This window comes from Leptosomus discolor, chromosome 14, assembly GCF_034619465.1.
Source record: "Leptosomus discolor isolate bLepDis1 chromosome 14, bLepDis1.hap2, whole genome shotgun sequence".
NCBI lineage: Eukaryota > Metazoa > Chordata > Aves > Leptosomiformes > Leptosomidae > Leptosomus > Leptosomus discolor.
The window spans coordinates 6,898,451-6,922,649 of NC_141404.1; the positions used below are offsets into that span (position 1 = coordinate 6,898,451).

At 48.6% G+C, this 24,199-nt stretch overlaps 1 protein-coding gene across 1 annotated transcript in view; it reads left to right on the forward strand.

The window, feature by feature from the left end:
- Window positions 1–24,199, forward strand: part of ADAP1 (ArfGAP with dual PH domains 1) — a 60,876-nt gene that overhangs the window by 30,402 nt on the left and 6,275 nt on the right. The window contains exons 5-6 of the mRNA XM_086472962.1: window positions 18,480–18,592; window positions 20,660–20,806. Coding sequence (XP_086329088.1) covers window positions 18,480–18,592; window positions 20,660–20,806 — 260 coding nt within the window. The remainder of the gene's footprint in view (window positions 1–18,479; window positions 18,593–20,659; window positions 20,807–24,199) is intronic.

A 24,199-nucleotide genomic window follows, 5' to 3' on the forward strand; every position in this document is an offset into this window, starting at 1 on the left:
TAGGATTTTCACCTGATACATTTGGTACTACGGCTCTTTGGAGCAGCCTAAAAGAGCCCGGGGAGCAATCGCCAGTTAAATGCTGTGCTTTGTGACTGGCAGAGCCTGCTGCCTGTCTGGTCTGGGATTTCATCCCCTGACCCTGCGAGAGGAGGAGGGTCCTTGCTGGCCCCGCAGGCTCGGGGGAACGGGGCATCTTCTGTGCAGTCAGCAACATTTTTATGCTGCAAACTGCCGGGGGTAACGTAGTGAAAGAGAGCATGCTGCTCACAGGAAAGGCAGTTTTCTCTAGCATCCTTTCGCGTACACGTACTTACCTGTGCCCATACATCACTGCCCTGCAATACAGCCTTCTCAGGCTTGGCTGCAGCTCCCTTGCAGGAAAGGATGCTTGGAACGAAAGAGAAATTGATGCTGGTGAAAAAGCTTAAAGAAAGTGTCACCTGCAAAGTCTCAGTTCAGGGCACTGTGGTGGTATCAAGGTCCTGGCAGCAGTTTGTTCCCGGATTTAGGCTTCCGTGAGACATGCAAGAGAGGCAAGGGTGGTTTTTGTTTGTTTTCTGCCCTATTTCTGCCTTGTCTGGAGTGAATCTGCATTCCTCCATCAATGCTTGCGCTGGTTTATGCTGTCTGAAAAGCTTGATGTGGGAGACTGCTCCCTCCCATTGGACCTGCTCTGCGGTCAGAGCATCACGCTGTGGGTAGTGAGCTGCCCTTCTGCATGCAAGCCCCAGTGATGTCTGATGAAATGGTACTGTGGGAGCAACTTGATAGGGGCGATACAAAGCTCTTGTGTGAAACCGTCCCCTTGCAAGCGAGGAGAAGTGCCATAGGTGCTTCCTGTAGCACCCTTTAACTGCTGACGAGACAAGCATGTTAAGAAAAATAGTCGAATCGAAACTCTATTCTTGCCAAGGTGTTATCAGCTAAATCAAGAGCTGCTTTTAGCACTGGGGAAGACTTGAGCCAGCTAATGTGTGTGGTCAGGACGGTAGCCAGCTGCCACCTCAGCTTCTCTCACACAGACCAGCGTGAAGATTATTTCATCATCGTTTTTTCCCCAAATGCAGCCCACATCCTTGGCTGATGTTCCTGTTTATATTTCCACCAACTCCAGAGAAGTTCTGGCTTTTCCCAGGTGAAGATTGCTGGGTGGTCAAGGTGGTGCTGTGCTAAGCATTGTACGAATGCTGAGCAGGATGGCAGTACAGTTGAGTGTAAGGTAAGAGCAGGCGGATGCCGGCCCCTTGGAGAAAAAGAGGGAGCACCCCACTACAAGAGCGGTTCTGCAAAAAGCGGGGGTGAGGCCGATTTTTTAAGTGTGTGACTTATCCCATTGCTTTATAAGCAAGAAAGAGTGGAGTGTTTAGCAACTTCAGGGAGCTACATCTGGATGAAATTGTCCAAGATACTGAGAAGCCAGAGGGGGAGATGGACGGACAATGCTCGCATAAGCTTTGGTTCCTTAGGTAGCAGAGCTCATGAGACAAATAAGAGAAACCACGTGATAAAAGCAACCATTTTTAAGCTTATCAACAACAACTCACTGAGCTTTGACCAGGCGCCGCCATGTGCCATAGGAGAGTGTGGTGGTGCAGAACAAGGTCACCTGCCTGGCTCTCCCCCCGGCAGCAGAGCCTTGTGAGGCACGGGGCATGCTGGTGTGTGCAGGAGCGTCCTGCTGCCTTTTGGGAGGTGGGGGGCATTTGGCTGGTTTGGGTTTGGTGTGTGTCTGAAATAATCTACCATCATTTCCACGCAGTGCCTGAACACCAGCATGGCTGCTGGTGCGAGGGCGGGTGTACCTGGCCATGGTGCAGGGCAATGCTCTGCCTTGCTTATGACCTGACAAGGTACATAAATACTTCAGCTTTTTTTTTTCTTCTCCTTCCACCTTCTGTCCCTTCCTCCAGTCCCCTATAAGCTTACAACATCTCCTTGTGATAAAAATAGCCTTTGGCGTCAACGTGGGGCTGAGCGGAACCACTGTCGCTCTGCCTGCCCTTTGTTCGAGGGGCTGTGGCACAAACCCAGGGGCAGATCTGCTGACTAATGTGACTGGCTTTGCAACAGCAGCTCAGAGCAGTTTGTAATTAGGCCATAAGCACTTTGTTAAGAAAAATCGGTTTATAATCTCCGCTCCACGTTTGATGTTTCAAGTGGGGAGAAATCTCTGCAGAGCAGCTGCAACTGGTTTGTATTAATGTACCCAAAACCTAGTGATGGCCATGGAGGCATTTCTTGTGAGAGCAGCGAGATCTGAAACGTCACTCTATAAACATGAAGTTACACTAGACCGTGAATACCAGAATAAAAGTTTCAGAACCATGTAATGGTGCAAAACTGTAAGTCTTCTTTAAAGCCCAGCCTGCATTATGTGTCTGTAAAGTGAATAGTACCATACAAATAAAGACTTTATTTTCCCCTGTTTTTTTTTTTTTTTTTTTCTGGCACATTTCCCATAATGCCAGTGACTTGCCCTTTGATTTACACCATATATAGAAATTTAGAAAAAGCCTAATTATAGCCGGCTCTTCTGACATTTTTTGAGTTGAACTTCTGAAAATACTGGCTACATCTGTAATCTTGATCCAAAGGTCTGAGTTTTTCAGGAGTTTCTGTGAGTGTAAATCTCTATTTGACCTCAATGCACACATGGCTGATGGGCAAACAGAGCTGTCAAAAGCTTTAGCAGGCCTTGATCTTAGTCCATAGAGAGGAACTTTCAATATAAAGAAATCGGTTAATTTATTTCTACTTATTGGCCTCAAAGAGGAGTTGCTGCTTTGCTCTGACTGCTTTTTAATGTCACTGTTATCTGATGCTAGTTGTAAAATGGATTAAATTCTCTTTTGATTCTTGAAAGACTCAAATATTAGAGCTGGGCTTTGAGAGAAGCTCCAGCGTTTTCTGCTGCTGTTCCTCTTTGATGGGAAGTGCTTGTTTTCATGATGCAGGGCTGCAGTGTGCGTTGGGAAGATGCGGCTGGTGCAAGATCTGCGGAGCATCCCTTGCTGTGAGGTGCTTTTTGGTACCGCCTTCTTAGCCCCTCTCCCATCCCTGTAAGCAGATCCCTCATAGACCTAGAGATGGAAATTAAAAAAATAATAGTAGTGCGGCTAAAAAGCAGGAAAAATCAGGGCAGGCCAGTATTGAAAATTCATGTAGGCTTTCGTGAAGCAGAGATTTGGATGTGAAAGAGGAGATGTTTTGTGGTAGGAAGTCGTGACACTAGTTCCCTGCAGTGTGTGCTGGTGCTTGGTGAGCAGGCTAGGATTGCGTCACTGGTGCCTTCTGTTAAATCATGGTTTCCAGTAAATTCCCAGCAGCCGGTTCCGGTATTTGGCTGAACCAAAGTACCAGGTTTGGCTCTTACTGGATTTCAGCAAACTTGTGTTACAAATCTCCATGCTCAGTCCTGCCCTTGTCTGTAAGGTCTTGTCTGCTCAGTCCCAAAGTCTGGCCGCATTTTTACTCTCTCCAGCTGAAACCACGAGCAATTCCTCTGCTTGGCACTGACTTCCCCCTTGCAGTTTGTGTTTGCACCCTGGGAGAGCTGGAGATGAGGACTAACCTCAGAAGGTTGCTGCATTTATGTCTGAACAAGGAGCGCAGGGGTGCTGCACTTGGGCATGGACCTCTGCCCTGTCTCAGTGTCCCGGAGTATAGCGTGGTTTGGCACCGCAGCCTGCGGCACACAGGGACCGTAGTGGGGAATTTGGCTTCTTGGCTGAGTTTTGCAGCCTGCTGTGAGCTTGGTGCTGTGCAAGCTCTGCCAATGCATCTCTCGTGGTTGTTGGAGCAGCGTGGGGTGCAGAGGATGCGGGAGGGCAGGCTGAGTGGCAGCGGGGCTTTAGCCCCCTCCACGAGGGTGCAAACCTCATCGCTGTTTGCATTTCGAGGGTGCGTAAGAGCATTAAGCGCAGATTGTATCCAGTGCTCTGGATGCTGTGTGGATGCACGGAAAAAGCAACCCTGGTCCGGAGAGGTGGTGATCAAAGAGTGTTTAGCAGAGGGCTGGGTATGTGTGTCTCCATCCTGCCGTTCTCCCAGCCCAGTATCAAGGTGACTGGAGGCTGATGTGCTGTTGTCAGGAGGGGGTTAAAGCACAAGCATCCCTCCAGCGAGCAACCTTGCCTGGCACAGAAACCTCCTTCTCATGCTGCCGGAGCCACAGAGAGGGCTTCTGTTCTCTGGGCACTGACATCAGCCACCGGCTGGGACGTAAGTCACGCTGGGAGCCAGGCTCGGTGGACGCTGCTCCCTGGGTGCTGCCTCCCCACGCTGCTGGGTGGGCTCTCCCATGGCTGGAGAGGGCTGTTAGACATCCCACGTACTGTGGGCATGGTGCTGCTTCAGAGAACACGTGCTTCTGGGTTAAATGCGGCTCTCGGTGCCTCCCTCGGTAGGTCTGAGCCCCCGCGGCTTGGGCCCCGCCAGCGCAGCCGCCTGGCGTGCGTCGGGTGCGGCGTTTGCAGCCCCGGGAGCAGGGCAGGGTGCGATGCCCCAGCGGGTGGGTGCGAGGTCTGGGGTCTGCACCCACGCGCTGGTGGTTGTGCTGTGGATTTTGGGTGCAGAAAAGGGGGACTAAGGGCTGGGTTTCTCATCCCCACCCCACCCCACCCCCCCCGATTTTTGTCTAATGGGGAGAAATAAATTAAGTTGAAAGGATCTGGAAAAAAATGAAATGGAAAAAGGGTGGAAAAGTATGTTCAGCTGAAGCAGACAGGACACCGTTTGCTGATGTGCAGTCTCCTTTTTATGTCTTCCCAGTATGATCCTGCATTTAACATTATACAACTCCCTGTCAGGACTTGCTCCAAGAAACCTTTGCCCATCCTGTCCTTAAACCTTTGAGGGAAATGTAGTCATTGCTTTAAAACAAATGACTATTTCTTCTTCCTTAGCGTTCCCTGACACGGCTCCCGCAGGAAGCAGACAGGGGGGTGATGATGTGCAGGTCACTTCTCCTGCTCTCTGCGGCCTCGTCCGGAGCAGAGTAAAAACTCACACAACAGCCTGTCTCCAGGGTGAATAAATATTGAGCCAAATTGCCTTGGAAGGAAAGGGATCCGTTTGAAAAAATCCACTCAAGAAACCGGGAGCAGATGTAATCGCCAGCCAGCATAACACCATCCACTGCAGCATCAGCTGTGAGCCCAGGGAAGGTAGTGGAAAAAACTGGTCCTCCTGGAGAGCTGCCTGTGGTGGGTCCTGGACCGCTCAGCCCTCGCTCCGTAGAGCAGCTTTGTGATACAAATGATTTAAACATCAAACACAGACCTTACTGCAGCAAAGACAAGGCGTATCAAAGAGCTGTTTAACAAACTAAACTAGGGAGGAGGATGCAAGGGGAGATCACAATGTGTTTATCATCTTATTATTTTTTCTCCTGCAAGGGGAGCAGGCCTGTGACAGGGACCCGCATGTGGCATCGTTCCCATGCCAGGATGCGCTGGTGTTTCAGCAGGATGGGCATCATATGACCAGGAACCTGAGCAGCCTTTCAGTGCCTTCAGGAGCGTTTGGAAGTGCTGATTCAGACTCAGCGCAGCCCCTCTGAAAGGGTAACGCCGCCCCCTGAGGCTCCGTTAAAATCAAAGGAAGATGCTGCGCCATTTCCCAGCCTGGCTAAGGAGGCACCACACAAAGTCACCACCAGAAGGCAAAGGAAAAGGCTCCAAATGCAAAAGCTTTTCTTTTAGAGATAACTTTGGTGCATTTCTATTTTTCTCTTTGGGCCGTGGCGAGAGGCCAGTGACTGCTGTTACGCTTTCCAGGAAATTCATGAATGTTGCGGTGATGAAGTGATGGGGTTGTGATGGATCTTACAGATAGCTGCTGTAGTAAGAAAAACATCCAGCAAAGAGAAATCCACTGATGTCTTCAGCTCCCCTAAAGCAGAAAAGCATTTAAGCAGCCAAAAATCACAGGCAAGGACCTGTGGGTCTGAGCTGGAGTGGTGGAGGAGGAACAGTCGGCTAAGCAAGGTGTTGGCAGCCGGCTCTAGGGAGGGGGTAGCACGACTGCAAGCTAAAGCTGGATGTTCACAGCTAGTTTAGAATCCAGCTGTAATTTTAACAGCTGGTTCTGTCAAGCTGCCTTCATTGTAGCTGTGATCCAAGCTTCTATAATTAGCCAAAGAGCAGCAGCTCTCATGTGAAAATTAAAGCAGCAGCAATGCTCGTTGCAAGGGAAGCAGAGTGACATGGGAGTGAGCCTTACCAAAAGGGGAAAGGGCTAGCCTCTGAAATTGTAAATAGTTGGGGTTTGGTCTCTTTTTTTTTTTTTTTTCTTCCATCTAAGCACATTGTGCAAAATATTTGGTTAGGTTTTTCGTCTCGAAAAAGCACACCTAAGAAATGTTGTTTCATTTTGCATCATCCTTAACAGAAATATTTACATTTGTCAACTCAAATCAAAAACGTTTCATTTATGGTCAATCTGAGGTCAGTTGTATTTGCTGAACTCGCAGTTTCTCATGGGTGAGATGGTCTGAGACCCTCCTGCCCCTGGGTTCCCTTGGTGGCTGAATGCACTGCCTGTGTTCTGGGATGTGCTCTGGATGCTCCCTGGAGATACCCTGAGCTGTCATGCACCCTGGGAGGATCAGTCCCCCCGGTGAGTATAGGCCTTAAGATCAGTAAATGTATGAAATACCCTGATTATAATTAGCATGAGTCACTCCTATCCTTGAGCTCTCCCTGTTTGAGGTCAACCAACTTGAAATACTGTATTTTGACATTGCTCAGTCTGCCTGTTCCTGTAACCTTGGGTTTTTACAGTCAATAAATGCATCTGTTACTAATTAAAGAAACCTAAAGAGACGTATAAGGCTGGTTCTCCATGTTTTTGATGAGAAACATTTAGGGAAAGAATAGGGGAACCATCCCTTTCTATTTCCAATGGTCTATGAAGGTAGTTCTCAGTGTCCTGGATCTCCCGATGTTCCTTGGTGTTCTTGTACTGTGCATGTTCACATTCCCTGTGTAGTGACACAGGACCAAAAGGCTAGTGCATCTTCCTTTTGCTAATGAGAAGGGAGAGACTAGGAAACAATACAATAACAAAGTACATGGAAAAGGCTGATTTCATGGCAACTCATCATAGCTTAATTAAATTTCTATTAAGGAAAGATCCATTTTATGTTGGAGACCTGTTCAGGGCTGGGCAGTTTCTGTCTGTCACCAGATAAAGAACAATTTTCCAGAGTGAGGTCATGTCTTTTTCTGGAGTTTGCTGAAGGTGTAGTTGAGCCTTAGATCAACCTCAACTGAGAAGCATGAGCGTTTACTGATGCTTATTTTTCTGACTGACACCAGCCTGTCTCCATCTGCATTTTCCCCCTATAGTGAGCTCACCCGAGTTTTCACCTTGAAGTCTCCGATGCAGCAGAGAAGTCTGCAGCAGCAGAGTTGTCCACACCCCACTTGAATGCTTACAGTGAAATTGTCCTGGGAGGTGCCTCCCCAGCTAGTTTTAAAGTCATTGCTTCAGTTGAAGTGCACATGCAGCAGCTACCTCAGTGAGCCAGGTCCGTTTTCATACTGGGGAAGTGGTTATGTGGCACAACAGTAACAAACAGTATATCCTCAAAATATCTAAAAGACAAGAAGGCTCCTCAGTGGGGAATAAACTTCAAACTTTTATGCATTGTGAAGGCTGGAAGAAGAAATTTTAGCATAGCAAAGTCAATGGGAGTTTTGATCAATGATTTATTCAGGCTAGAATTTAGCCTTATTTGTATTATTATAGGAGTTCATAAAGTGGGATCGCAGTGCTCCAGGGGGTGGGGGGTGTGTGTGTGTGATAGTTTTAGAAAAAATAGGGTGTGCTAATGTCCTTGTGCAACCTGGAGGTTGTGGCTGCGCTGCTGAGAATGCTCCTCCCTTGATACCATGGCTGCTGGAGCATCCTATACGAGCTGATTTCTGGGACAGCTGTAAAACCAGCAGCCAGGAAAGGAACAAGTCCTAAATTAAAAAAATTTCCATTCCCTTCATAAAGCAATAGCTTTGACTGTAAATGTGTTGAACGCTCCATAATAGACGATCGGGAGCCATTAGCACCGCAGCAGATGTGCTCGAAGCCATTTGGATTTCTCTTCAAAGCAAACAAAGAGGAATGTTATCTGTGTGTGAGGACGGGTTTCCATGATTTATGGTTGCACAGCAATGCTGCCTACATGAGGGGAATGCTTTATTCCGGGATGCCCTGGAGAGAGGCTTCTAACCCCATCTGAAGTCGGTGGTGAACTTCTCTGCCGACTTCTTTAAAGCTCTGTTGGGGTATTAAATTAGTGTCATCCTTGCTTGGATTGATCTATGTTAGCAGCTGCTCAGGCTGAGATTTTATTTACTGGTGTGGGTAAGAAACTGATCTAAAACTCTTTAGGGCTTGGAGGATATTTTAGCCTCATTCCACAGCTGTGGTTTGAGGTGCTGCAGGATGCCTGTATGAAATCCAGACCTTGAGGTGGTTCCTGGTGCTTTGCAGTTGTTGGAACTGAAGTCTCAGCAGCATGTAGGTTGGCATAGCCCATCTGCAGTGCATGGTGAAGGTGTAAAGGCTCCTCATCCCCAAGTCTCTCAGTGCCTCCCCTCTTCGCTTTCTGTGTAAAAGTTGTGGTTGCGTGTGAGGCTGTCGGTGGGTTCTCCCTCACCCTGCAGAGGTCCAGGCAGGACCAGCTCTGTGTGTGAGCAGCATTGGGCAGGGGGTGATGGGTGTGGGCTGGTGGCAGCGGTTCCTCCAGGTACTGAGCAAGAAAGCTGCAGTGCGTCTTCCCCTGCAGCTTTTGGGCATGTGACTTGCAGTGGCTGCAGCGAGGACTTTTGGGGTGTTTGTGTCTTGCCCAAGGAGGATCCTGGTCTCCGGTTTGGGAGTGGTTTTGCTCTCAAACTTCAGCTTCTAACAGCACACTGCTGTATGGATGTTATTATGACTTAGTACTGAGTGCCTGTCCTTAAATGTTTTCTCGCCCAGCTTTCCTGCTAAATCAGGCTTCGAGTGCATTCAGTGCTAGTAAATGGAATGAGCATCACACTGGGAACCTCTCAGCTTTCATCTGCCTTTTTGTAATAAAAGACTGGCTTCAAAAGACCAAAACCTAAAGGTTATTTACCTGTAACTGGATTTTTTTTTTCTCTGAGCAGCCAGCAGCTCCCAGGTGGGCGTGTGGGAATGCCACTCGAAGAGGAAACATTTGATTTCCAAGTAAAATTAGATTCCACATTCAATTCTCAGTAACGCAAGCACAAGACTTCCAGTAAAGACATTTTCTGTAGCAGAGGGTTTTAACGTCTCCCAGCAGATACAATCAAATTGATCTGCAGCAGCCAACTATTGTCTAATCTTTAATATGTAAACACTTGCTCAATAATTAAGTTACCATGGAAGTTGTACTGTATTGATGGCCAACTATAAGATAAACTGATAAAAGAGAGGATGTGGCTGTGTTCCCTATGGTGGACACCAGACCTGATGTGCCTGCAGCAGTCAGGTGAAGACTTGGGAATTGTATATTTTGGTATTTTCTCCTGATATTTGTTCCCACAGGGTGTTTTCAGGGGAGGCGAGTGCTCACTAGGTGATCAAGAATCACTCTACTAAAAGCAGTTTTTTCTCTGGACGGTGTCCTTTGCACCACCTTACCTTACAGTCACTTGCCCAGAGGTTGTCACCTCCTGCTGCCTTGATTTCCCACCTTTCATCCCTCTGATGGCTTCCCCGCACTGTGCAGAGGCACCCCATTGTGTCTTGTTTCTGCTGTGCTCAGTTGGCGCAAGGGGCAATGTGATCCCATCCGAGATACCTTCTGGGAGTATGAATGACTGTATTAATGTCTTTGTCACCTGAGAGCTACTCCGTAGGGAATCATAACATGTGATTAAGGAAACCAGTTAAAAACAGCTTAGGAAGCTGGATTAGGTACATGATCTCTTATTATGGCTCCTTTTAGCCGACAACCCGGTGAAAGAAGGGGGGTCTGGATTACAAGAGGAAACATCAGACCTGACGGGAGTGTTTTCTGACTGTTAGGCTTAGTGGTGTCATGTACGATTTTAATCAGATTTAAATAGTGGCAAACATCACAGGCTTAATGGATTTCAGCTTTATTATTGGGGCTTTGCTTAGAAGCAATTTGGATTTTCAGCTGTGAGCCAGCAATGCAAGTGTATTCACGATGACATTAAAAGGGACTGGAAAGCCAGGGACCAACCTTGCATTTAAATACCACATGCCATTGTATGGGGACAGACCTCATCTTCTTTCCGTCAGCCTCAGGATCTCAGTGTGTTGTTAAGCTCAGCTCCATGTTTTTTCCCTAGAGACGGTGTATTTGGCTCCATTTCACATATCGAGCCAAGCGGCTGGATAGCTGAGCAACTTTTTCCATTTCAAAGGCTTTGTTGCACAAGAGGAAGCAAGATGACAACGTATCCTTGCAGTGATTGGTAGAGTCTGTTTTCTATGCTTGGCTTCAACCTTGAAGTTGTCCTACACATGGGCTAAAATTGTCTCTCTCCTCTGTTTTAGGAGGCATGGGTTGCTCTCCTTGACCTTCCCATGGTGAGGCTTTGCCTTGGCTATGTCAGTTTGGGGTGATTTGTCTAGAGGAAAACCAGTCACTGTGGACATTGACACGTGTATTTCTGAAAAGCCATGGTACCACTTCCAAGTTCAGTCTTTTGGGGCTTTTTTTTTTTTTTTTTGCATTGTAGGAGAAGATGCCTTGTGAGACATCAATACTGAAGATGGTTTTGTAAAACATGTTTTGACTTTGCTGGAGGATTGGTAATGGGAGACAACCTTATACATCCAGCAGTCAGGGACAAATTTACCATTTCATGACAGTTGGTCATTGAAGTCTGTTCAGCTGCTTGGTGCTCCCAGTCCCGCATGAGCAGGAAGAGGGGGAAAAGGGGAACATCGATGCTTTTCAAGTTCCCCTTGGGAGTAGCATGTGGCATTGTACATTATTAAAAGGAAATGTATGTGTTCCTACTCCCTTGTGTTTTCTGTGCCACCTAAAACCACCGACGTAAGGTTTCAGCTACTTCAGCTCCGAGCTGAGCGTTAATGATGATGTTTTCCCTTAGAAGGCCAAGGAGAAGGTCTGTAAGGAGTTATCTCAATCATCTACTAAATCCTGGCTTTCTGTCTGATGTAGCTGTTCAGGCGCCAATTGCCTTTGATTAAGTCAATCATTTGCAGAGTGAGTGGGTTAATTGGGTATTGTGGAAGCAATCAATCTAATCAGCTGCTTGCATCCATAGCTGAGGTGCTACAATGCAGCAGGACAGTAATTGTTTTATGAGCTCATGGAAGGCAGCAGAGGCAGACTGGATGGCAACAGGAAACCCTTCCCTGCAAAATGGCCTTTAGGAAAGGTAATTTGGCTGCTAAATACACATTAAGAGAGGACTGATTGATTAAGAGCTGGGAAATTCTTGCCTCTAAAACGTGTGTGTGTGTGCATGAGAAGATGGTTGGTCTGGGTGGTGGTGTCAGGGTGCAGGCACATGGGAGGTCTTGGGCTCCTTCACCTGGCTGGGTGAGATGTGATGGGGATGTGTTGTCTTAAGGAGGATGAAGGGAAATCACTCCCTTCTCACATCTGCGAGAGAGTGTGACACGAGACGCTCCATCCTTACGTAAGGTGCGCCAAGAGCTTACCTCGCAGGTGTCCTTCTAGGGGCAAAGAGACTGGTTTGCAGGATCGCTAAACACATTCTTGTTTGCTCCTTGCTGAGGCTTTCGTTTCCAAAGCACTGAACTGTACTTGAGCAGTAGCAGCTCTTGGTGGCTCCTCACCTGGTCTGTGCAGGAGAACACCTGGGGGAAAGGATGCCCATCTCATCAGCAAGCCTCCAAGGTCCGCTCGGCCTCCTCCACGTGTGGATGCTGACGTTACCAATGTGCCTGTATCTGCACTGCTGAACATGTAACCATCAGGAGGTGTATTTAGCCGGAGATGACTGCAGAATTATTTTCAGGGAAGTTATAAGCTCCGCAGCACAGCTGCAGACAAGGGGAGCAGGGGGGAAATAAGCAAGCTACTGGTGCTGTGCAGTGGAGCAGGGGAGTGGTTGCAGCCTTGACTGCAAGCTCTAAGTTGTTTGTCCAATCTTGACACTGCTTGCAGGGGGACTGCCTTATGTATAGGGAGGATGATTTTGTCTCTGGACAAATTCCTTGTCTCACTCCATGAGAAAATTTAGTATTAATTTTCTAATAATTTTTTATTGAAATGCAAATGCTTAAAAAATTCAAATTGAAGTAATTGAAATGTCTTACTTTGGTAGTGGCCAAATGCTACAGGAAGAAATATTACAACTTACAGCAATCAAACCAAGCAATTTACATGGATGCAGCCAAACAAGAGGTTTACAGTTCTTTTTGCAACACTATTTAAAGTCCAGTCCATAGGGAAACCTTAGAATATGCTGCTTTGTCCATCCAGCCTCTGACCGTGGACAACGTGGTTTCTTTTAGAAGAAATATCCTTCAGACTCTGTGTTTTAAAAGGAGGTCGTGACATTGGTGTTAGTGATGATGCAGGATGCCAGGGATTCACTACTCAACTGCTACAAATAATTATGCAATTCCTTAACCTTGCAGAAAAAGCAGGCACATCATCTCCAGTAAGTACCTATCTACCATTCTGGTTTAATTAACATCTTATGATGTTAATATAGCAGAGTACTCAGCTTCTGACATACAGAGAAGTGGCAATATATACCCTGCAATTTTAGCAGCAAAGTGATGTAGTTGTATTTAAATCTTCCCCCAAGCTCTGAATTGGGGTCAAAGTGCTTTAACTGCTTAGAGGGGTGTACGTGGAGGTGCCTTGCCTGAATTCTAGGAAAATGTAATTGCTCTTGGATTATGCACACAAGTAAATTTTTCCTATTTCAGCCTCCCATGCTTTGTCTTGCAGTGAGACAAGAAGGCAAGAAACAACACAGTGATGCGTTTGGGCTTGGGTATGGTGTTGGCTCTGTTGCTGTGCTCAGTTTTGGGTACACTAACATGTTTCTCCTAAAAGCCTTGGACCAGACTTGGTTTTACCACAGCCCTAGAAATGTCATGGAAACAAGCAATTCTGATGCTTCTTTCCAGGTGAAATTGCAAGATAAAATGCCAAAGAAACCGAAAAGTGGATTGGTTTCATTCCAAGTTTATAGTGCTTTACTTAGCATGACAGAAAGCAAAGTCCGTGCATTCTTTTGGTTTTGTTTTTTTTTTTTTCAAGCCATGGATCTGATTGTCTTCCTCACAGCAGGGTTTTTTTCTTCTCTGAAATAAAGGCAGGAACTGCAAGAGTAATTTCAGGTACTTCCTATAATCCACATTCTCAGAGACCAAAAAAACCCATCATTAACGAAGCACCGTAACGGATTTCTGAGGTGGGGAAGTAGCAGCATCCCTCTTCTTAAAAAATGGGGAACTTGAACAAATTGCTGGTGGAAGTTGGATGGAAAGATAGTGTCTACACAGGATTGTCTTAATAGAAAATCCTCTCCCTTGCTTCCTCTACAGCCTCTTGGACAGTGAGAAAGCTGGGCTAAACTAGAGCACCAATGGGTCCTGCCGGTTTCAGATGCCTGGCTTGGAGGAGCTCCAGCCACCAGCTCAAAGGAGCTGATGCAAGGCCATGCGATATCTTCTTTTCAGTCAACCAAAGTGGTGACCCTGTTTTCTGTGCCCCTCAGAGTTTAGCTGCAGCAATGAAGTGAGTGTGGAAGTGACAGTTACTCATTTTACCTTGGAATCTAGGTAACGGGTCAGAAATACCCATTTGGGCTGTGTGATTTCAGGTTATATTACATGCCATTTGTTGGCTAACTTCGTCACAACTGCTTGGTGTTTTTTTTGCAAGTACCACAGGTTTGTGCCAGAACTGCCTACGAAAGCAACCGATCGGTTTTTCTTCTTGGCAGGTGGCTGAAGTGATGCAGAAAACTCGATGACCAAACAGCAGCGGTGTTAGCAACGCGAGAGTGATATTTCTAAAGGGTGCCTGTAGGTGCTTTCCAGCAGGTCTTCACCAGGTAGTCCTTTCTACAGTCATGGTTGGGTGCTGGTGATCAAGTGGGATGACGACAGGCAGCCGCATCCCTCATCCTGCGCCTTAGGAGAGTAAGCAAATGTGTCGGCGACACGATGCTGTGTGGTCAAACACCAGCAATCGGCAAGCGTTGTAGGGCTAGTGGTCACTTAGCTTGAACATAAGCAGAACAGCCTTCATCAAGATCTGAATGTGACCTGATACCTCTAAATACGAAGCTCTTGCTGAGGTAGTGCAGCCCACAGAGGTGAGGAACAGACAGTTTAGTTCTCCAGCTCCAATGCCCTCCGGTGTGAGATCTGTTCGGTCACTGTTCAGCCTCCTGCAGTTTTGTTTCTCAACACCTTCTCTAGCTGTTTTCACAATCCTTTAGATCAGGACATTGAGGACACATCTTGCTGACATACTGTTTGCCTGGGGAACCTGGATGGGTTCATGTTGGGTTCAAGTCCCATTCATGGTGTTTTGCACTGATCGGTGTTGACGGGGGTGCAGGCAGCACGTTTGAGTAGAGCAGAGGAACAGCCCTGGAGGAAGGAAGGAAGGAAGAAAGAAAAAGAAAAGAAGCAAGCAAAAGATTTATGAAAATCTGTACTGAAGTACAGTGAAATTAGCAGCTGGCTTTGTCAGAGCAGCCAGGAGCTCTTTCGCAGAGGTGATCGGTCTAGGAAGAGCTGGCATGTGGACTACGGAAAGGGATAGCACTTAGTGTTGTGTTGGGTATTTAATTCTTCCTTGGAGTAGAATGTGGATACTGTGTTTTACCACAAAAGGTTGGAAGGAAAAGATCAAAATGATGAAATGTCCCTATGTAAGAGGGCAGTGAAGGCTGGGTTTCCAGCCTGACTTTGACACTGGCTCCCAGTCTTGTCCTGGGCAGCTCACCAAACCTCTCTGGGCTTTCCTCACTTCGTGTATAACCATTAAGATGCCCATCTGCTAGGGGTAAGCATTAGGTGAACTTCACAAATTTTCAATTGTTTGAGATCCTCTTTGGGGAAATGCAAAGTAATTTTATTTTCCATCCCTTAAGTGTTAAGAAAAATCACAAAAAATGTGTTGTGGAGAGGAACAAGTTTAATAAGGAATACCTGCAGCATCCTTCGCAGTTCAGATGTTGGTAATGAAACACCCAAGATGAATGAGTGGATGAGACCTGCAGCCAAGACTTGTGGAGCTGAGCTGCTCCGAGGTGAAGCTGCCGAAAGCTGAGCTCTGTGTGCCCTGTGCTCTGATGAACCGAGCAAACCCTAGTGGGGATTTCTGAAGGAAGACATGGGCTTTCCCTCCACATCACCACGTGCTTGTATTTGGAGATGTCGCTATCCTCCTTGCGTTGTCTCTCCTCTCTCTCGTTTGACACTGATGTCCTTTTCTCCAAACTCAGCTCTCTCCAGCCCCCTATGAGATGTTAGTGTTCCCCAAATGTCAGGCACAGAGAGGCAATGGAGAGGCTCCAAAACAGTCTCTGCTGTTTAGTGGAGTGAATAGAAATGACTTTTGAAGTACTCTCCTGTTGCTCTGACTGGCGTGGCATTAAAAATCAGCACCCTTCAGGAACAGAAAATGCCTGTCCTTGGTTTCTAAACCGCACACTTTGAGAGCAAGCTGCTTAACATTTTGCCATTCAAGAGAGCAGTCGGCAATTGCCAACCGTCAGAGCCCTGGCAGCATCTCTGCCTCACATTAAGCCAATCTTGCATTTTATAAACCTATCAGCCGGGCATCACCTGCTGCCTGTCTGTCTGCTGTCAGAGAGACGTTATTCCTACTCAGCTCCATCGTGTACAGCCCCGTATAGGATACGTAGTGTTTTTGCTGATAGGAGCCTGCCAGGTAGCAGCATCTGACTCTGAATTAGTTGGAGCTTCAGTTCCCCGGCAATTCATTCCTACCACAGCAGTGATACGAGTGCATCAGCCTGGGCCTTTCCTGCGCTGTTGTCAGATGCAGCTGCCCTTGGCTGGGTTTTGGTGGCTGTCTTGGCTGCTTCCCCTTGCTCAGACTTGGGATGATCCTGCTCCCTGGGTGTTCTTCTCTTTCTGACACCACAAGAGCCCTCCAATGGGTTAGCTATGTCTTCGCTAGAAGTACATAGCAAGCCCACAGCTGGGATAGGATTGAATTGGTGGACTGAATTAGATAGTTCTGCTTGTTCTGCTTTGGGACAGCCGCTCCCAAGCTGGATGGGTGGACCAAAGGAAGAGCTTCGACTTGTCATTCCCCTGATGCATCTGGTATCGGTTCTCTGGGTTACTGGGCTGGTGTGACGGATACGGCTGCCAGTGCACATGGGTAACAGTGCTCAGCATGGGGCAGAGTGCTTGTCCTGCACTGGAGCGATGGGGAGGGCTCAAAGGTGGAAGGATTAGGCAGACAGTGGCGTGGCATCACCCTCTGGCCAAGGCTCTGGGGTAGCTGAGGGTTTGGGCTGTCCCAGCTGCTGCAGGGTCTGCCTGGCTGTGGGGAACGGTAGGTTTGTGGGAGCACAGGCAGTGGGGACTGCTGGATCTCATGGGGGATGAGGTGCACGCTCTGCTTGCGCTGGCTCTCTTGTGCAGGCAAGCTGTAAATAACACGTGAGGGGGGATCCCTGCAGGCTCCGAAATGAAAACACCCATCCCAGTTCCTGGGTGGCAGCGCACGCCCGTTCAGGGGAGCAGGGTGAGGCCCTGTGTGTTTTAAAATACAGCCCTGCTGCAGCATGTGCCCTGTATAGAATAAAGAAACAAAGGAAAGGCCGCTGACAGCTTTAAGTATTGCCGCTGCTTCCATCCGCATCAAGTTGCCAGCCCGCTGGCAGTCCCATGTGCAGCCGTCGGATGCGCCGGTCGGATTTACGGTGCTCTCTGCGGTTGGCACGCCAGCACTGACAGCAGCGCGGGCTTCGCCGTTGCGCTTAGTTATGGCGGATGTCGATGGCTCTGCCTGGCATTCAGCAAAGTCTCTCTGAGGATCTGGAGAAAGTATTTGGTGTAGGATTCCGTAAGTCCAGGCAGAAGTGTGTGTGTGTGCGCACACGCGTTTTTTCTTGCTTTAGGTTTTCATGTTGTGGCGATATTTTATATCGCTTACACCTGTAGCATCAGTGTTGAGGAGCTGGTTGAGGGATTTTTCTGCATCTTTTCATCTGTGATTTAAATCAATCCTATATCAGGATGGACAAGTGAAAAGCAGATTGAATGAGGAATTTCTGCACATCAATATCTGATAGCAGGCAGGTGAAGGAGAGGCTTTAATATACCACTTGGCATATTGAAAAAAAAAAAAAGTTTAACTACTTATTTGAAAGTTGTTATAAAACAATAGTTTTTAATTTTAAAATCCTCGCTTCTGAGAGCCAATAACAAAAATCAAAAAGGGGTGAAACTAAGAGAGAAAGGGACCACTTTCAGTGGGACTTTTATGTAATTGTATCTTAAATAAATGCAAGATGACCATCAAACTGCTCTGTTAATATTCATAAAACTTGTATTGTACTTGAGGTTTCTTTGTTTTGAAGCATTTAAAATAAGGGCATCAATTACACTTGTTGCAAGATAAGTTGGGCATTATGGCTGCTGCAGGAGGTGCTGGCAGTGATCACTTGTAACTGCTTTTCTGATTTGAGGAGTTAAGATTTTCAGGTTCTTTTTTCTCTCTTTCTGGTTGAGTTTTAAATAAAACAACTGTATTTTGGATAGTGTTCTTCCCAAGCAGCAAATCCGCCCATGGGGCTGATACCCAGGCAGAGAGAAGAGGCACAGGATGGCCAGCCAGGCTGCCCGGGAGCTGGAGTGACCTGCTCTGAGGAGAGAGGATGCTCTGGCCCAATGGCTTTCTGAACCAAAGTGCCCTGAAGTCAGTGGGAAGAACTTTTTCCCCTTTTTCCATGTGAAAAATGCCTCTGTGGCTTAGTCTGATACAGCCATCCGCCCTGAACCACTTTCCCTGCGTGTACACACCCCGTTTTCCATTTTTGAGCAGCGCCAAGAGAGGAGGGCAGATCTCACCTGCCTTTCCCTTGCTCCAGAAGCGCTGCTCATGTAAGTGGAGCAGCATCCCTGGCACCAGGAGCTGTGGAAAGGCTGTCCTTCAGGAGCCTGCGCACGGACGCAGCCTTGCTCCTCAAGTCTTCACCGGTATTGCAGCACGGGATGCATGGCAGAAATCACCCTTTGCCTGCCACATGTCAGAGCAGGGACATGTGAAGCACAAGCTGCTGGAAAACAGCAAGAGTGGAGTGAGAAGGGCAAATCTGAAGGAGGAGGATTGTTTTGTTTGTGTCTTGAGCAATCCAGCCACACGTTTGGTCTGCTTGTTTTTGAAGTTGAAGCTCTTCTCCTTTTCTCTACCCTGTCTCTTTTTTTTTTTTTTCTTTAAACACAGCGTTTTATCCCTGGTTCTCAGCACTTGCTTTCTGCTGCAGGGTACCGAGAAGGATTTCTGTGGAAGCGAGGACGTGACAATGGGCAATTCTTAAGCCGCAAATTCGTGTTATCGGAACGGGAAGGTGCACTGAAGTACTTCAACAAAAATGACGTGAGTACCTGGGGTTGCTGTATGTGGACAGGGGTTCGCAACTGTAAGAGCATCTTTGAGCAACCATTTTATTTCTAGTTTTACAGTTTTCGTAAGCGTTAAGTCCCTGATCGCTCCAGGACAAGGATGTTAGGTACAGCTTACCAGTGTTTGTAGTAGGGATTGCTCTTGGTCCACCACCACTGTCATGGTGAGACACCCGAACCAACCATTTTACACATTCCTGCTCCGTTGAGTCAATAAGGCTTTTCTTAAACTGCCAACGAAGGAGTTTTCTCAGCTCTGGCTCTACATCGTCCAGGTGATGTGGGTTTCATATTTGTAGCTAGCTTGTGATGAAAGGCATCACCACCTCACAGTGGTCACTGGGGTCTGAAACCTCCTTTGCGTGGCTTGGCGAGCAATCCAAAGGAAAATCTCCCTGGTTTTCTGTTCCAGTGACAAGCAGTGGAAGCATTTGTCTTTTTTCCCCAGAACATGTTTCATTTATTGTAAGTGAGAAATGGAGCTATTACCATGGAAAGTGCATTTGTGATGAATGGATAGACGCTCAACTGTTCTGCACCACGTAATAGAGGAAGCCAAGGTGTTTTCTCTGACCTTTGAGTCTCCCTTGAACATTGCAGCTGAGAGCAGCCCAGACCGAGCTGCCAGCCGGTTTTCTCCAGTAGTTGATGCAATCATGGTGTCATCATGAACCACACCGTGCAGAGGAGGGGAACATCCATCCACACTTCTCCACGCCCAGCAGCCAGCTTTGAGAGCACTGTCTTCTCCTTCAGCTTGGGGTGGTATGGTGCAGTTGCTCAGGAGAGCACCAGTCATTACCGAGGGAGAAGTGACGGTCCGAGCAGCCCCCGTTCAGTTGTTATTGACTGCTCTGGTAGTTTAAAGCTGCTTTGCTTCGTTGTTGACCACAGCCTTGGTGGGAACGGTGCTGTCTAGACACATCCTCTTTGCTGGGATTTCCCCGCCGTGGTCACCCATGACGGCTGCCTGTCTACGGCAAGTCCCCAAGTTCCCAAAACGGCGCTAGCATCTCCACCAGCTCAGGGACTTCTGCGTGGTGCTGGGGACCACAAGCACCACTGCACAACCTTCTGCTGGCCCCTGGCTGTGCCCTAAAACTGGTGTTACCAAGCACCTAATCTTTATTTTTTTGGGATGTTTTGTTCACACTTGCTAGTTCACTTCTCAGCGCAGTCCTGAAAGGGTGGTAAACTTCTAGAGTTGTTTTGTAGGAAGATGAACCATGCTATGAAGTTCAGGTGACCTGCCACAGAGGTTGCAGGTGGGATTGGTACCAGGGAGGGCCTGATCCAGGCTCACGACTGGGCTAACCCACACAAGAGGCAGGCTGTAAGGGATGATTTTTTTCTGAAAAGAAAGTTGCCAGTTTGGAGGGGAAGGGGAGGAGCAGAGTCAGAAGCCGATGGCTCATGTGAGAGGAAGGGACTGAAGGGGATGTGGGCATGGTGCCCCCTGCCAGCCTAGTACCCAGGTCTGAAGTTGGCAAGGGGGATAATCCTCCATCTACTTGGACAAGGATGAACTGGCTGTGGGTGCTTGAGATGCAGAAGGCATCCTGGCCTGTTAGTTGTCAGCATTTTTTTTCTGGTCTGGCTGAATGGTTTTCTTTCTTTGGTAGTGCTCATCCCGGTGTAAATGATGGTCACTTATCATTAAGTAAAGAGGCTGGAGGAGATTTAGGGTTCAGGAGACAGCTGAACAGAGGCTGAGACAGGAGGCATGGTGAAGATACTTGTCTTTATAGCACAACACCCTACCATGAGACATGGACTTGGCCTGTCCATCTTGCTTCTGGGCTGAAACCTTTCTCCCCTTGAACTCTGCTGAATTTTGCAGAACAGAGCATTTTTCCAGGCTGGCAGAAAGCGCTCATTGACGCCTGAGCAAAGTCTCTGATATCACCAGGCAGTTTTGTGGGCCAGGAGTCAGGGTTTTTTAGCTAATGGCCTCAATCAGGAGTTTTTTCTGACCAAGTGATCTGCTTTCTGGTTTGAAAGCAAATTCTCAGGTGTTTGCTCACTCATCTGTGTTTTCCAGGCGAAAGAACCCAAAGCAATTATGAAGATCGAACATCTAAATGCGACTTTCCAGCCTGCAAAAATTGGGAACCCACACGGACTGCAGATCACTTACTTGAAGGACAATAGCACAAGGAACATCTTTGTCTATCACGAAGATGGCAAGGTGAGAGCATGGAGGTATCAAGAAGGGTTTGGTTGTGGACCTGGGGGCTGATGCTGCTCAGCCTGTGGCACAGCAGGCACTAACCGAGCTGGGAATTGTTGGGGGTGTGTGGAAGGGATGAGGGTACGGGATGCACCATGAGCTTTGAGTGTGTTTGTCATGTTAGTCCGAGCATAAAAGTTGCAAACTGTGTCTTCTAAATAACGAGATGCAAATTGAAGGAATTGCTGTTCCTTTGCTTGCAACTAGATGTAGGGGCAGAGGCATTTTTTTAAGGCAGGCTCCCTGGTGCCTGGAGAAGGAGACAATGGAAGGTGAGTAGACTCAATCTAAGGACTCACAAAAGGGGAGCGAACTGGATTGTAGGAGAACTGGTGGACTGGTGGCTTCTCTACCTGTCTTGTTCTTTATAAAATTCAAGTTTGTACTGAAATAAATCCCCTTGCTTCAATGCCCTTATGCCACTGAAGGGAGGTGTGAAGAAGAGGGCTCACGGGGCTGGGGCAGTCATTTGCACAACGAGGACAGCGGGACACAGAGTCCAGCGCAGTGAGGGGGGTCCCGGCCCTACTGGAGGCTGTCAGACGGGTCCCAGCCTCGGGGGGCCACTCCGAAGAGCAGCAGCAGTCACCATGCTGCCCTGTGGGTCCTGTCTCCACAGACTGGTGTCACGCAGAGAGCAGACCTGGGCAAGTTTGCAGTAGATGCCACCTCACAGCCTTCTTTTCATCTCTTTCTTCCCTCCCTCAGATATTTGGGGCTCCCCATAACTTATTGGCAGCCTTGGAGTGGCCACAAAATGAGAGCCTAAAGCTGTCACGTTCACATTGCATCTGCTTTCCTCTGGCTGTCACGGTGCCTTCAGCCTTTGAGGTTACATCCCATTCAGCACCTTGTCTGTCAGAGGGGCTCTCTGGGGGCAATCCCTCATGGACCAGCACGGCAGGGATTTGCGGGATTGTCTCGGTGCACAGCCTCTTCCCAGCTGTGCGCCCAGGCATGGTGAGCCAGGCGGCCCTGCTAGGGATAAGCAGTCTGTGCTCACAGCAGTTGCTCCTCTCCAGACTGTATAGGCCAATAATGCCACCAAACCCCCAGATATTCTTTGATGTGGATGAGCCCAGCTGATCTTGCCTCTGCTGCCGCTCAGGCTCCGGTTGCGGTGGAGCCGGGTGATGCGTGTCGTGCTCGCGGGGCTGCGCTGCAGAGGCTGGATGTAGCTCCTGTGTAATGCAGGCGCTCCTGGCAGGAGGCAATTAGTGTGTCAGGTTGGGTTAATTAGTGGCATCATGGGGTTTTGTACATACACAGAAATATGCGTGTAATGCACGTGCACACGTGTGCATATATGCATGTAATAGACGTGGGCATAGTAGATGAATGTGTGCCTGTGTCTGCTGCTGTGCATGGATATATGAAGGAAGTCTGTCTCTCCACCGCTGTGTATATGTTTGTCTGTGAAAAGAAAGTGATGATGACCACTTGAAACTAGGCAGGTCTTGCCGCTCAGTAGGAAGTGGCACAGCGGGGTCGTGCCTGCGTGCCTTCTGCTCGCTGCACGCACAGTGGTTTATTAACTGGACTGCACCTCCGCAGCTCCGTGCTCCAGTTCAGCCTCCCCAGCACCGCAGGGTCTCGCTCCGTGTGCTTGCGGGTCCCAGGGAGCTGCTCCAGGAGGAGCCGAATTTACCCTCTCCTCCATCCACTCTGCCTGGTGGGATATGCAAGTCCCGTGGCACAGAGTAGGCAGTGCTTGTCACCAGCTGCTGCTTTAGCACAGCGAGGTCACTGAGTCACCCTCAGGTACCTCCCTGGCCACAACTTAAACCGAAATAATAAGAAGAAGCTCTTTCCTGTGAAAGCTGCACCCCAGCATTGTGCCCGTGTCTGTGGTTTGCTGGGCTTGTGGACCACTTAGCCCAGCTGTGAGGAATGGAGTCAGGGGTTTACTGTTATTTTTTGGGGGGGTTTAAATTGCTGAGCTTTCTGCTGGGGGCTTGTGGAAGGAACAGTCTTGCAGGTCTCACGTGATTGTGCCTGCCTTCATGTCGGTGGTTTGGCAGGACACACTCTGGTGCCATCTGATAATGCCCAGGTTGAATTTCTTTCAACTTCCCTGAGATTGGCCTGCCCCTTTGGCTGAGCAAGGGCTGCAAGAAGATGACATCCCTTGGGGTAAGCTCCTGCCCTTTGGGACCAGAGGCAGTCCTGGGACTTGCCTGTGGTCTCCCGCTGCCCTTCACTCCCTCCTGTACTCCCCCAGCAGCCCCAGGGTGACCCCTTGTACCCCAGAGGTGCTGCCTTTCCCTGATCTGAAGGGCTCGAGCCTGATTTAGGCTCCTGTCTCATATTTCCAGGGTTTGATCCCTCCTTGCCTAACCCTGTCACCGATCTGGCTGACCTCCCACCAGGGCAGGATTCAGGGTTGATTTTTTCCCACTGAGGACCTCGGCAGTAGCCCAGAGCATCGCCTGCTGCTCTCCATTTGGCTCTCCTGCTGCAATACCCCAGAAGAAAGTGGGCTTATCTCTGGGCTAGGATAATCCCACATGTGTTTATTTAACCCCTAAAACAGCCAGGAGAGCCCTGCCACCCTGGCCTCATTCACTGGAGCAAGGCACCCAAAGGGATAAAGGACAGATGGACGAAGAGGGTCGTCGTGCTGCCACCCTAGAGCTTCATGGGGTGAGACAGCATCATGCAACTTGGCTGGAGATGTAGGTCCTGCATGACCTCAGTCTGGTCACTTCATCAGCTCCTTGGTGCATCCTGATGGCAAACAAGAAACTGAAACCAGCCCCAGCACCCTGCTCAAAATGGGCATTTCTGGGCGCTTTTGTGATGTGGGTGTCCAATAACAGCGGGTGCTGGGGGGGTAGGGCAGGATGTGCCTTTGGCTCTGACCATTTTAAAGGATGTTGTTGTGGTCCCTTGTTAGCACTTACCCACCCCCAGATGTACTGAGGCAGCTGGAGTGAAGCTGAGACACACGTTGGAGCTGGAGACTGATCCTCTGGGTGGGACAACTCCCCTCTTCAGAGTGCCCCGTGTCCTGGAGGCACCTGAACTGATGCTTCTTGCCTGGACTGTCTCTCCTCCCTTGTGGGCACAAGGCTGGAGCCAGCCTTTACCTGTCCCCAGATCTCCATCTGGGCGTGGGAGGCAGGAAAGCTGCAGAAGTGGATTTCCCACCGCTCTGAGCTCCTGTCCGGGGCTGAAGCTCCCTCTGCAGGACTTCTGAAAGGCATGGCAGGAGCTGCTGGGAGAGCTGCGGTGTGCTGCTGCCATCCCTGGTGCTCAGAGGTGGGCTGAGTCTCCAGGAAAGGCCACCCTTTAGGGTGCAACCAGATATCTTTGGATGTTCTCTGGACAAATTAGCAAAATGCTCTTCCC